Consider the following 15568-nt stretch of genomic DNA (forward strand, 5'->3'; position numbering starts at 1 on the left):
TCACCCTGAAACTTTGTACAATGCTTCATTTCCACTTGAAAATGTGCATTTCATCAGGATCTGAAGTCCATTAAAAGTTTCACTGGATTTCGTGGGATCAAGGACGTAGAATTGCTTATCAATACTTCTCTTAGAAGGCTTATTACATAGCCTTGAAATTAAATTTTACAATGATTCATTACCATATGAAGATGTGCATATTGTCAGGATATGAGGATCCAGTTATTTTTGGACATTATATAATTGTTGTAAGAGGGGTGGAGATTGCAAAACTTCTCCTACATGGCTCATCACTTAACCTTGAATCTTTGTATGTTGCCTCATTACCACTTGGAGATGTGCCTATCATCAGGATATATGATAATCCAAACATTTTTGTAAATGTTACAGTAGAAATATTCTGAATCTGTATAATATTAATTTGGGGAACAAGGGAGACATTTGTTTTTACTAAAAACAAGATCTAGTTTACATTATATATGACGCAACTGTGAAAATTAAGCACATAACCATTCGTTCTGTCTCTGTGTTAAACTGAAATGGTAAAAACTGCAAGGAAACAATGGTCAACTTAAATCACAAAAATATATATTGGTCTCCCTAAACTATGCAGAAAGATTACAAATGAAGGTCCACTTAAGCCATATATTGCAAATTATATATAAGGTCCACTTAAGCCATATATTGCAAATTATATATACTGGTCTCCCTAAAGAATATGTAAGGATTACACATTATTAGGGAGACCGATTTTTTTGTATATTTTTTATGCTCACCGTTATGTGGAATTCATTGGCACAAGGGCAAATTTGGTACTCTTTTACTAAAAGAAATGCTATTTGTTTCTTGAAATGTGCAAGGATTAGAGAAATGTATATTGTCCCCTTAAGCCAGATTTTATAGGATGGTCTACCTAATGTAGAAATCAGATATATATATATATATATATATATATATATATATATATATATATATATATATATATTTATATCTATATCTATATCTATATATATATATATGCATTTCAATGAATTCTTAAATGAACACAACTGTCCTAAGTGAAGACATATATAATATTAAGCACAGACAAATTTACTTTATTTGGATACCCACTTCCGCCCCTAACCGGGGTTGAATTCACGACCTGCAGAACAAAATTTCCTAGCAACGTGTAACCAACGCGCTAGACCGCTCGACCATCTAGGCAAGTCTAAAAAAAAAACTACCTTTCAATGACAATGGAATTGTCGATAACTGTCACACTTTATATGGTCATTGAGAATGGAAATGGGATACAGTTATTAGCGTACGTTTAAGAGGATAATTATGTTCATTTAGGAGCCCATTGCTATTCCGGTGCTTTATATGGAATATTTCGAATGCAATGTGTATCATGTATGATGATCCACACGAAAATAGTCAAAGCAGTAAAAAAGAAAAGTCAAGCATACTGTGACATTACATATACCAGGAGGGGTGCAAATCAAATTGTGGATTCTAAGAAAATAGATATAATGGGTTTTTATTAAACTTGAAATCCAGCTTTTTATCAAATCGACAACATCAAGACATATGACTTGTCAGCACTTTGCACGACTATTCTTCAAAAAAAAAAAAAACTGGAATTTTCGATGAAGTAGTGATTCTTCAACAAAAATTAAAACCGGAAATATACATATCCAATGATTGATGAACAAAAACTATATATTTGTTAAACAACGTTCTAATTCCATGCATGAGTACGTTGAAGCTGAACATAAAATAAACTATGTTTCTAATTGACAATAACTTCGTAGTTTTTTTTTTTGGTGATCAGGTTTTTTAATAATTTGTTGGAATTACCATGGATATGAATTGTGTTTCTTTGCTAGCTGACCTATATTTATATTCTTATAAAGCAGAATATATCCAAGTACCTCTACGTGAGAAGGGAAACTATCTTGTTTCCTTCAATGCGACATTTAGAAACACTGACAGCGTTTTATCTATCAACAATAATAGTTTTCAGTACTATAAACGTAGTTCATTAAGTCGTTTTAGAATATTGCAACTACATTAATTCAATCAATTCCATCCATGTATACAAAATGAACTACTGTAGATGTCTTATTATCATTATAAACATACTTACAGCTTTTTTAAGCTGGTCAATCCAAGAAATGTGGCATTATCCATATTGGTTATCTTATTTCGAGACAAGTCACTGAACAAAGAAAAGGGTAATCATTGAAATACATTCTGTGTTATTTCATTCAGTTCCAGGTTTTGTATATCCGCCATTGTAAGAAAATCATAAGATCCCTGGTTTTCAAAGACATTTGATCGCATGACCAGAACACAGCCTAAAATTCGCTGTCACAAACATTTCAAACTATTGTTAATATCGTCAGTGTTTTAAGTATACATCTTTATACATCTAATAGGCCCGATACTGATACTACAGAAACACCACAACTCCACGAAATTGTCAATGATATTGATTGATAGATTGATTGATTGATGTTTTCCGCCACACTCAACACTTTTCAGTGATATGGAGGTGCCCAGTTTTTTTATTGAGATACCACCGACCTTTCGAAAGTAAACTGGGACACTTTCTCACATGGAATTCGAACCCATGTCGACCAGAGGTGAGAAGCGGTGTGATTTTGAGCGTGATGCTCTGACCACTAGGCCACGGAGACCCCCTTAATTGATATCCAAGATGCAAAGCTGCAGAGTAATTTATTGAATCAATGTGTTATTTTCTTTTATATGTTATTTACAAAAATAGTTTATGGTGCAAGGGTTTCAACAGTCAGCATTTCGAAAATGTTGTGGTGGCTATAACTATCTAGTTTACCAATATAACATATAATTGATTCAGATCCTGGTTGACGTGTTTACTATTGCTAGTTAGACCGTTCTTAGGGCGCTTACTTTGACTATGGATACATCCATTTAACTGATCAAGATATAGGGCTGACGGTGGGTGGGACTGGTCGACAGGGGATACTTAATCTCCCTAGGCGGAATATACCACTTCTGGTGTATCCAGGGGAACATGTTTGCTGAACTATCTGTTTTGCATTGCTTATAAGAGTCATGAGATCGATCACTGTCCATTATCTTCACCTTTTATTAGAGAGTTGAGAAATTAGGACCCATGGATATACAATCGGTAAGATCAGGTGCCTATGAAGAGGAAGTATCACTTGTCGATCGGTCATACCGTAAGCTTTAGTTCTTGATCAGGAACACGCGGACAAGGTATGATAAAATAGCTCAGTATGAAACAGAAGTGAACGACTATGTGGCGTCTTTTATTCCAAGCTCACAGGGATATATCAAGTAATTCTTATAAGGAATACAAAATTATGTTGAAGGTGTCCAGAAAGAACCTATCCGCCGAGAGTCCTAAATATATTGAGTATCTAAAGGAAAGGCGAAGGTAACTAACAGTAACGTATTGTCAATTTCAATATGTGAAGATCTACAAAACGATTCCTCGGAAACATGTCAAGCAGCATTGATGGAGTGATGCATTGAATTTACAAATTAGAGGACAGTAACGGCACAAACTATACAAAATTTAGATTTAAAATTAGATTCATCAATACCTGCAATTGCTAGTGACCAGTCTCCACTGAATAGGGATTCTTCTAATCCATTCATTTAGCACAATTTCACCCGAAGTGTTTCTATTGAATCATCCAATGCTTATATTATGAACTCGTGTTGATTTTCAATCATCCTTACAAGTATACTTACAGATATGCTAGGCTGGTCAATCCAATAAATGCACCACTCTCGATATTGTTGATCTCTTTGTTGGACAAGTCACTAAAATTAAAATGACCAATTTCATCAGTGTTTTAAAGTACCAACTATATACATCCCACATAAAATTGGACATCATGCAAATTATGTCTGAGTAATAATTGCCATTTAAGGGATATGTTAATGAAACAAGAGTTGACACTGATTTCCAGAGTTAGCAATGTAAAAACACAAAAAGCCATGAATTTTTTATCCTTAGATATGATGACAAATCTAAAAGTAATTCATTGAATCAATTTTTCATTCACTTTTAATGATTATTTTGGAAATCTAATGCCTTAAAATTTTAATTACATGTAAACATCGATTAACCTTCCCTACTCACTGCATTATCATTGATATTTATCAATGCTTATCAGAAATTTTAGTTATGTTTTTATCATAGATACAGGAATACCCATGTTGGTATAGTGGTCATTAAATGAGAGGACTCGGACTACAATTTCGAAAGGAGACACGAATGTGAAAACACTTCAATCAAAAAATCAATCCCTTCAATATTTTTTTTTCATTTTACCAAGAATTAAATCAGACGACTTTAAATATTTAACATCGGCAATGCTGATAGTTTCATAAAAAACATTTATCACGTTGATTTGAAATGCTAACAACAATTATATGTTCGAAGAACATTAAACATTTTTAATATGTTAAGTGTCTTTCAATGGTAGGTGTTTTGGATCTGGATTAAATCAGGAAATGATATAGTAACTAAACTCTATGCTAGTTCAGTTGAAGAAACAACTTTCTATGATGTCAAAAGTCTAGTCTTTAATTTGTCGTGAGGAATGCCGTGTATACTGTTAAAAAAGTCATAAATCAGAAGCTGTGGAAAATCAATCAATACTGATGTATAATTAATGAAACATATGTTGTACTTCACAATATTTTATCAATTGATTTTATAGTTTTATTTCACTCTATCTTTAAGAAAATTTCTGTTCCTGAAACTATTAGAAACCTAGTATTTTCTCATTTTACCCAATACACTCTAAAATGTTCATCTACATGAATTTGATTCCCCTGGAATTTCATAAATGTTGCTGATGTTTATCTCAATTTTTGGAAATGATTACTTCTCAAACAACAATCTGTGTTTCCACTACAACACCTTCATCAGTGCTACTTTCTGCATCACATTTCTCTTAGTGATATAAGTCAAGTGGTGTCATCTTACACCATATCATTTCATTCAATCATGACACCTGCTTTAATGATTACAATGTGAATTATCGTCAAGTTCTATTCGTCGTCATAAACATACTTACATTGATTTCAAGCTGTTCAACCCACGAAATGCGCCACTTCTTATCTTGGTTTTATCATTCCAATCAAAATCACTAAACAAAGGGAAAGCAATCAGGAAAACAATCAGGAATACAGGTTCTATGTCATGTATTCATCAATAGAAGTGCAAGCTGCAGTATACATGTGATTGTGTAATTGTGATGCGTGCTGTTTATCGGAACACCCTTGCTATATACGGTAATATTAAATGAGATGCATTGTGTTTACGTTTTTAGTTTTACCACGAGGTGTCACTATTGTGTTTATGAACATCAGGACGAGGAGTACATGAGGTAAACTACTTGCTTGTAATTAACACTGATATTCCTTTGTCTGTTTATATTGATATACGTTCTTATATTCATATCGTTAATTGCTGTTGTTTACAGTTTCACGTGGAAGTTGACTGAACATGATGCATAGATGTGTAAAATGCGAACCTGATACATTAAATTATATTATATTAGTGCAACATAAAGCCTTGTTTTTTTTCTTTAAAAAAAGAGTATTATGTTCCATGGATCATCCTACCATAAGATATTGGGGAAAAAAACAAGATCCAATCCAAAGTGTTTAAAAACAAAGTAAAGTTATCCCATATCACAAACATTACCGTGTCTGAACCTCGTTGTAAAATACTTTCAAATGGTTGAAAGTGATATTCTGTTAATTGATTACATTTTTACTTGGTGCCTTTCATTTCTTAACAAAATTGATTTTATTGTATTGGATAATTGCTATTTGATTTACACCTTGTTGCTCGTATCCGCTAAAGGAAACCCTGTGTTTACTACAATATGCTAGCAGTGCGTATACGTTTAGAAAAACAACCCACGTTTACATCATATCAATAATAGATAATAGTGAATTCCCTCAATGCATACAATATGAACTCTAGCTGAGTTTAAATTTTCATGACAAACATAGTTACAGTGTTTGCAAGCTGGTCAATCCAAGAAATGTACCATTCTCCATCGTAGTTATCTTATTCCCAGACAGGTCACTAAAGAAACAACATAATGAGCTTTAGCATTTGTTTACTGAATTACGTTGCAGATTTGGAGATACTGGCTCAGAAAATCACGTCTCAGCTCGTGAACAGAACATAGATATAACTTTCTTGAAACAAAAACGTCAAATCATCATCTCTATAGCAATAGCATCAGTGTTTTGGAAGAATATATCTGTATTCAACTAATTCGTAATATACTTTCATAGAAATGGCAACCGAAGGATGTTGGACATTTGATCCAATATAAGTATGGGTAAACACAGTGATTTCCCTGGCGTCATTGGGCGATCAAATTTATGTTAGTGGTTTTGATACTAATATCCAGGCGTGGGTGACATAGTGTGGTATTCTGGGAGTTATACAAAACAACTGTATCCACTTTTACTTTACGTTTGAATCTCTAGTGATTAAAACTTCCTACATGAGTAAGAAAAATGCGCTAAAAAGAATAATTCTTTGGTAGCTATATGTTATTTTATTTTGCGGACTAATTATATAGTACAAGGTATTCACGAATTGATATTGTGAAAACTAACGAAAAAATTACTTGTTTTGCATGGTATCATTTATAAAGCATATACTTAAAAGGTGAGAATAACAAAAAGTGACTGAGTAACTGTAGAGGCGGATCCAATGTATATAGAAGGGGCACAATCACTATCGTAGCTCCTATATGCAACACAAAATATATACTTGGGCAAACACGGACACCTGGACACATCAGAGGTGAGATAATGTGCCTTAGAGGTATAACTATCCCCTTATCGACCGTTCACAACAACTTTGAGACTTATATCCTGATCAGGTAAACTGAGTTACTTGTAACTTTTTGAATACAACACAAGCAATAATTAATGCAGCTAATCTTCAGGTTCTAACTTCAGACGCGATACAACGGCTAGCTGTTTATCCGATCGATCGCTATGCGAGAATCAACTACATTTCTTAACATAAGGCCTACTAATGCAGGTTTGTTTGCTCCAATATAAATTACTTCTTTCCCATATCTATGTGCAGGGCATTTACTGTTCTAGAAAGTTTTGGTAGAGTCATATGGTAACAGAAACATTTGCTAGGGGATTTTTTCCGCGACATTGCGGGGAAAAATACTGACCCCATAAGGTCATGTGATAAAAGTGTTACTGTCATGTTTTATTCCTATATATATCTAAACATAATATATAGCATGCGATTTCATTAATGTCATTTCTTCCTTGAAGAAGCGTTTAGTTGTCCAACAGCTGATACCATTAAAAAAAGAGTGGGGTGTTAAATATAACGAAGTTTACTTTACCAAGTCCGACTATGTTACATTGTCTCCTTAATATTGTATGAGGTTCAGCAGTATGTTGCTATCTAAAAGGCCCAATGAATAAAATGGAGGATAAGCCACTACGCTGGGATGCTATTCGTTCATATCAAATAATAGACGGTGGCGTTTCCAGGATTTCCAAAGGGGGATCAAGCATCAGCTAAACGCACTCAGCAATTGTGGGGGCCAAATCCTGAATTTTACTCACATTATGATTTCTGTATGTTCTATGGATGATTCCAATCTTTTCAACCGTTTTCATGAAAGATGAAGATAGCGAACATTCGTCAATCTCATAACTACCATAAGCAAAACAAAATAGATAGTTTGGCAAACACGGTCCCCTGGACACACCTAAAGACGGAGCAGGTGCCTAGGAGGAATAAGCATCCGCTGTCGACCGGTCACACCATATACATAGCAGTAATGCCTAGTAAATTTTAGCAAATGCGTCAAGTCTGAAAAGGATATGGTTTTTGCTAAAAATGGAGAAGATGTATAATTACAAGTTTTAAGTTACTTCACATATTTTACATTGCAATGTAATTGTACATCTAAAACTCTACTCATCTTATCTTTTCATGATGTATGGAACGCACACCAACAGATAAAATTCCCTAGCATAACTTAAAGTAGAGGTCTTTAAAATTATATATATTCTAAGAAATACAAAGAACAAGGATGTAAATTTTGCAATCAATCAAACATAGACTGTTCTTAGTGCACTGATTTTGACTACGGATAATCCCGTTACCTGATCAAGATATAGGGCCCACAACATATATGACCCGTCGACAAGGGAAGTTTAGAGTTCAATTGGATATATGGAACCGACATATAAATGAAAATCATTATGGTTAATAGATAAAACGTCTTTAATTCAGTTAAATGTCGAATCGAAGGCTTGGAAACAGCATTCTTTTTTTTCTAACGTAGAACTGTTTGAATGCATTGCACTTCCTATGAATATAAGAACAGGTCAACAAAGGAATACAATTTGTGCTCATGGGAATTCCAATATACTCTTGGAAGACCTGATCACTAAAGACCAACACGTTATAAGAACTCTACCATGTTTTTAATTTCAAATTCAGAGTACTTGTGCGTGGAATCAGAGTGATATAGAAGTATAGATTATACTGTATAGAAGTATAGAAGTAGTTTATGGACCACTGATCACTAGATATGAATAATTCCATTTTTCATTTCAATTTCAGAGTACTTGTGGTCATCAGAGTGGTATTTAGAAAATAAGTTATTTTGATGACTGACCACTATATATGAATCATTCTGGTTTTGCTTTCTGTTAAAGAAGCGCGGGTATGTTAAGGCAGGTAAGGCTTCATTTTTGCACGTAAACTGCATAATTTTTAAAATATGTCTTACATAGAGAGAGGTAGCTAATAACTCTTAGAAACTATTTTGGTTGTTTACATGAGAACATTTTGTATCATAACAACTTGACAAGCATGAGCTTCCGTATGACGTCATTGGATGACTGTTATAAATTGATCATGGAGATAACTTAATAGAAAATGTAAAAGTAACACATTATCCCAACATTCAAATATCGATATAACTGGCGATAATGACGGTAAAATATCCATAGTATATCAGAATTACTGATAGAATCCTACCACTTTCAATAAGAAATAACTATTGGATATTTAAACACGAAACCATATAGTTCATGTTTTACATTTTGCATGATGCTATATATATATATATATATATATATATATATATATATATATATATAATCCAAATAGAAAGAGTTGATATCACACTGTCAAGATAATTCAATAAAAAAGCAGGGAAATATACAGTTCCAAAATATGTTTAAATCACTAGCGCTTTCTGGATTTTAACACCCATCCTCAGGTGAATACAAATTAATAATCAATGCAAAGTTGTTTATTTTAGAGACGTCTATTGTGACGTCATGACGACATGATAGTCTTTGCAAGGAGGAAATAGATACATGACGTCATAATACGTTGTTGTACTGGGATCGTTAATTTGTTTGTAATGGACACCCATCCTGACTGTTAGTTGTGTTCCGGTGTGTCCAATATATTCCTCGACACACCCGTTGCAAATAATGCAGTATAGTAAGTTTGTCGATTTGCATGACATGTTATCATTTACAATAAAATATTTTCGCATTTAAAAGTATTAGATGACTTTGGACAAATCGGAACACAACTAACAGCCAGGATGCGTGTCCATCTCCAACAAATTAACGATCCCAGTACAAGAAATGCCCCATGTAGCGAACACTTTGACACCTGTGCTAGAGGCAACTACAGCGTATTTCCATTTTATAAACTTAAAACAGAATCAACGTCCACGAGACTTGCTTAAGAAAACTATTTCATTAAACTGTTTTCTCCTAATCTAAGCAAACTTTAATGAATATAGATATGAAAAATTATGATTGTTAAACATCTTAATTCATCAACTTTTATCCTGCAAATGTTCATCCTTATTTTCTCCAAGTCACCTTTCCCTAACTTTTGTATTATGACGTCATGTATATATTCCCTCCTCGCAAAGACTATCATGACGTCAGGACGTCACAATAGACGTATCTAAGATAAACAACTTTGTATCCATTATTAATTTGAATTAACCCCAAGATGGATGTTAAAATTCAGAAAGCGCTAGTGATATAAATATATTTTGGAACTGTATATTTTCCTGCTTTTTTATTGAATTAGATATATATATATATATATATATATATATATATATATATATATATATATATATATGCATTTCAATGAATTCTTAAATGAACACAACTGTCCTAAGTGAAGACATATATAATATTAAGCACAGACAAATTTACTTTATTTGGATACCCACTTCCGCCCCTAACCGGGGTTGAATTCACGACCTGCAGAACAAAATTTCCTAGCAACGTGTAACCAACGCGCTAGACCGCTCGACCATCTAGGCAAGTCTAAAAAAAAAAAACTACCTTTCAATGACAATGGAATTGTCGATAACTGTCACACTTTACATGGTCATTGAGAATGGAAATGGGATACAGTTATTAGCGTACGTTTAAGAGGAGAGTTATGTTCATTTAGGAGCCCATTGCTATTCCGGTGCTTTATATGGAATATTTCGAATGCAATGTGTATCATGTATGATGATCCACACGAAAATAGTCAAAGCAGTAGAAAAGAAAAGTCTAGCATACTGTGACATTACATATACCAGGAGGGGTGCAAATCAAATTGTGGATTCTAAAAAAATAGATATAATGGGTTTTTATTAAACTTGAAATCCAGCTTTTTATCAAATCGACAACATCAAGACATATGACTTGTCAGCACTTTGCACGACTATTCTTCAAAAAAAAAAAACTGGAATTTTCGATGAAGTAGTGATTGTTCAACAAAAATTAAAACCGGAAATATACATATCCAATGATTGATGAACAAAAACTATATATTTGTTAAACAACGTTCTAATTCCATGCATGAGTACGTTGAAGCTGAACATAAAATATACTGAAGTTTCTAATTGACAATAACTTCGTAGTTTGTTTTTTTTTGGTGATCAGGTTTTTTAATAATTTGTTGGAATTACCATGGATATGAATTGTGTTTCTTTGCTAGCTGACCTATATTTATATTCTTATAAAGCAGAATATATCCAAGTACCTCTACGTGAGAAGGGAAACTATCTTGTTTCCTTCAATGCGACATTTAGAAACACTGACAGCGTTTTATCTATCAACAATAATAGTTTTCAGTACTATAAACGTAGTTCATTAAGTCGTTTTAGAATATTGCAACTACATTAATTCAATCAATTCCATCCAGGTATACAAAATGAACTACTGTAGATGTCTTATTATCATTATAAACATACTTACAGCTTTTTTAAGCTGGTCAATCCAAGAAATGTGGCATTCTCCATATTGGTTATCTTATTTCGAGACAAGTCACTGAACAAAGAAAAGGGTAATCATTGAAATACATTCTGTGTTATTTCATTCAGTTCCAGGTTTTGTATATCCGCCATTGTAAGAAAATCATAAGATCCCTGGTTTTCAAAGACATTTGATCGCATGACCAGAACACAGCCTAAAATTCGCTGTCACAAACATTTCAAACTATTGTTAATATCGTCAGTGTTTTAAGTATACATCTTTATACATCTAATAGGCCCGATACTGATACTACAGAAACACCACAACTCCACGAAATTGTCAATGATATTGATTGATAGATTGATTGATTGATGTTTTCCGCCACACTCAACACTTTTCAGTGATATGGAGGTGCCCAGTTTTTTTATTGAGATACCACCGACCTTTCGAAAGTAAACTGGGACACTTTCTCACATGGAATTCGAACCCATGTCGACCAGAGGTGAGAAGCGGTGTGATTTTGAGCGTGATGCTCTGACCACTAGGCCACGGAGACCCCCTTAATTGATATCCAAGATGCAAAGCTGCAGAGTAATTTATTGAATCAATGTGTTATTTTCTTTTATATGTTATTTACAAAAATAGTTTATGGTGCAAGGGTTTCAACAGTCAGCATTTCGAAAATGTTGTGGTGGCTATAACGATCTAGTTTACCAATATAACATATAATTGATTCAGATCCTGGTTGACGTGTTTACTATTACTAGTTAGACCGTTCTTAGGGCGCTTACTTTGACTATGGATACATCCATTTAACTGATCAAGATATAGGGCTGACGGTGGGTGGGACTGGTCGACAGGGGATACTTAATCTCCCTAGGCGGAATATACCACTTCTGGTGTATCCAGGGGAACATGTTTGCTGAACTATCTGTTTTGCATTCCTTATAAGAGTCATGAGATCGATCACTGTCCATTATCTTCACCTTTTATTAGAGAGTTGAGAAATTAGGACCCATGGATATACAATCGGTAAGATCAGGTGCCTATGAAGAGGAAGTATCACTTGTCGATCGGTCATACCGTAAGCTTTAGTTCTTGATCAGGAACACGCGGACAAGGTATGATAAAATAGCTCAGTATGAAACAGAAGTGAACGACTATGTGGCGTCTTTTATTCCAAGCTCACAGGGACATATCAAGTAATTCTTATAAGGAATACAAAATTATGTTGAAGGTGTCGAGAAAGAACTTATCCGCCGAGAGTCCTAAATATATTGAGTATCTAAAGGAAAGGCGAAGGTAACTAACAGTAACGTATTGTCAATTTCAATATGTGAAGATCTACAAAACGATTCCTCGGAAACATGTCAAGCAGCATTGATGGAGTGATACATTGAATTTACAAATTAGAGGACAGTAACGGCACAAACTATACAAAATTTAGATTTAAAATTAGATTCATCAATACCTGCAATTGCTAGTGACCAGTCTCCACTGAATAGGGATTCTTCTAATCCATTCATTTAGCACAATTTCACCCGAAGTGTTTCTATTGAGTCATCAAATGCTTACATTATTAACTCGTGTTGATTTTCAATCATCCTTACAAGTATACTTACAGATATGCTAGGCTGGTCAATCCAATAAATGTGTCACTCTCGATATTGTTGATCTCTTTGTTGGACAAGTCACTAAAATAAAAATGACCAATTTCATCAGTGTTTTAAAGTACCAACTATATACATTCCATATAAAATTGGACATCATGCAAATTATGTCTGAGTAATAATTGCCATTTAAGGGGTATGATAATGAAACAAGAGTTGACACTGATTTCCAGAGTTAGCAATGTAAAAACACAAAAAGCCATGAATTTGTTATCCTTAGATATGATGAGAAATTTAAAAGTAATTCATTGAATTAATTTTTCATTCATTTTTAATGATTATTTTGGAAATCTAATGCCTTAAAATTTTAATTACATGTAAACATTAATTAACCTTCCCTACTCACTGCATTATCATTGATATTTATCAATGCTTATCAGAAATTTTAGTTATGTTTTTATCATAGATACAGGAATACCCATGTTGGTATAGTGGTCATTAAATGAGAGGACTCGGACTACAATTTCGAAAGGAGACACGAATGTGAAAAAACTTCAATCAAAAAATCAATCCCTTCAATATTTTTTTTTTCATTTTACCAAGAATTAAATCAGACGACTTTAAATATTTAACATCGGCAATGCTGATAGTTTCATAAAAAACATTTATCATGTTGATTTGAAATGCTAACAACAATTATATGTTCGAAGAACATTAAACATTTTTAATATGTTAAGTGTCTTTCAATGGTAGGTGTTTTGGATCTGGATTAAATCAGGAAATGATATAGTAACTAAACTCTATGCTAGTTCAGTTGAAGAAACAACTTTCTATGATGTCAAAAGTCTAGTCTTTAATTTATCGTGAGGAATGCCGTGTATACTGTTAAAAAAGTCATAAATCAGAAGCTGTGGAAAATCAATCAATACTGATGTATAATTAATGAAACATATGTTGTACTTCACAATATTTTATCAATTGATTTTATAGTTTTATTTCACTCTATCTTTAAGAAAATTTCTGTTCCTGAAACTATTACAAACCTAGTATTTTCTCATTTTACCCAATACACTCTAAAATGTTCATCTACATGAATTTGATTCCACTGGAATTTCATAAATGTTGCTGATGTTTATCTCAATTTTTGGAAATGATTACTTCTCAAACAACAATCTGTGTTTCCACTACAACACCTTCAGCAGTGCTACTTTCTGCATCACATTTCTCTTAGTGATATAAGTCAAGTGGTGTCATCTTACACCATATCATTTCATTCAATCATGACACCTGCTTTAATGATTACAATGTGAATTATCGTCAAGTTCTATTCGTCGTCATAAACATACTTACATTGATTTCAAGCTGTTCAACCCACGAAATGCGCCACTTCTTATCTTGGTTTTATCATTCCAATCAAAATCACTAAACAAAGGGAAAGCAATCAGGAAAACAATCAGGAATACAGGTTCTATGTCATGTATTCATCAATAGAAGTGCAAGCTGCAGTATACATGTGATTGTGTAATTGTGATGCGTGTTGTTTATCGGAACACCCTTGCTATATACGGTAATATTAAATGAGATGCATTGTGTTTACGTTTTTAGTTTTACCACGAGGTGTCACTATTGTGTTTATGAACATCAGGACGAGGAGTACATGAGGTAAACTACTTGCTTGTAATTAACACTGATATTCCTTTGTCTGTTTATATTGATATACGTTCTTATATTCATATCGTTAATTGCTGTTGTTTACAGTTTCACGTGGAAGTTGACTGAACATGATGCATAGATGTGTAAAATGCGAACCTGATACATTAAATTATATTATATTAGTGCAACATAAAGCCTTGTTTTTTTTTCTTTAAAAAAAGAGTATTCTGTTCCATGGATCATCCTACCATAAGATATTGGGAAAAAAAAACAAGATCCAATCCAAAGTGTTTAAAAACAAAGTAAAGGTATCCCATATCACAAACATTACCGTGTCTGAACCTCGTTGTAAAATACTTTCAAATGGTTGAAAGTGATATTCTGTTAATTGATTACATTTTTACTTGGTGCCTTTCATTTCTTAACAAAATTGATTTTATTGTATTGGATAATTGCTATTTGATTTACACCTTGTTGCTCGTATCCGCTAAAGGAAACCCTGTGTTTACTACAATATGCTAGCAGTGCGTATACGTTTAGAAAAACAACCCACGTTTACATCATATCAATAATAGATAATAGTGAATTCCCTCAATGCATACAATATGAACTCTAGCTGAGTTTAAATTTTCATGACAAACATAGTTACAGTGTTTGCAAGCTGGTCAATCCAAGAAATGTACCATTCTCCATCGTAGTTATCTTATTCCCAGACAGGTCACTAAAGAAACAACATAATGAGCTTTAGCATTTGTTTACTGAATTACGTTGCAGATTTGGAGATACTGGCTCAGAAAATCACGTCTCAGCTCGTGAACAGAACATAGATATAACTTTCTTGAAACAAAAACGTCAAATCATCATCTCTATAGCAATAGCATCAGTGTTTTGGAAGAATATATCTGTATTCAACTAATTCGTAATGTACTTTAATAGAAATGGCAACCGAAGGATGTTGGACATTTGATCAAATATAAGTATGGGTAAAC

The 15568-nt window shown here is 33.3% G+C and overlaps 1 protein-coding gene across 1 annotated transcript in view; it reads right to left on the reverse strand.

Annotated features, from left to right (window-relative positions):
• LOC125662280 (leucine-rich repeats and immunoglobulin-like domains protein 2) overlaps positions 1 to 15568 on the reverse strand; it is a 47778-nt gene continuing 32210 nt past the window's right edge. The window contains exons 10-14 of the mRNA XM_056147445.1: positions 12939 to 13010; positions 11320 to 11391; positions 3751 to 3822; positions 2132 to 2203; positions 1 to 151 (exon numbers count right to left, since the gene is read on the reverse strand). Coding sequence (XP_056003420.1) covers positions 1 to 151; positions 2132 to 2203; positions 3751 to 3822; positions 11320 to 11391; positions 12939 to 13010 — 439 coding nt within the window. The remainder of the gene's footprint in view (positions 152 to 2131; positions 2204 to 3750; positions 3823 to 11319; positions 11392 to 12938; positions 13011 to 15568) is intronic.

Source organism: Ostrea edulis, chromosome 8 (genome assembly GCF_947568905.1).
Source record: "Ostrea edulis chromosome 8, xbOstEdul1.1, whole genome shotgun sequence".
NCBI classification, from domain to species: Eukaryota; Metazoa; Mollusca; class Bivalvia; order Ostreida; family Ostreidae; genus Ostrea; species Ostrea edulis.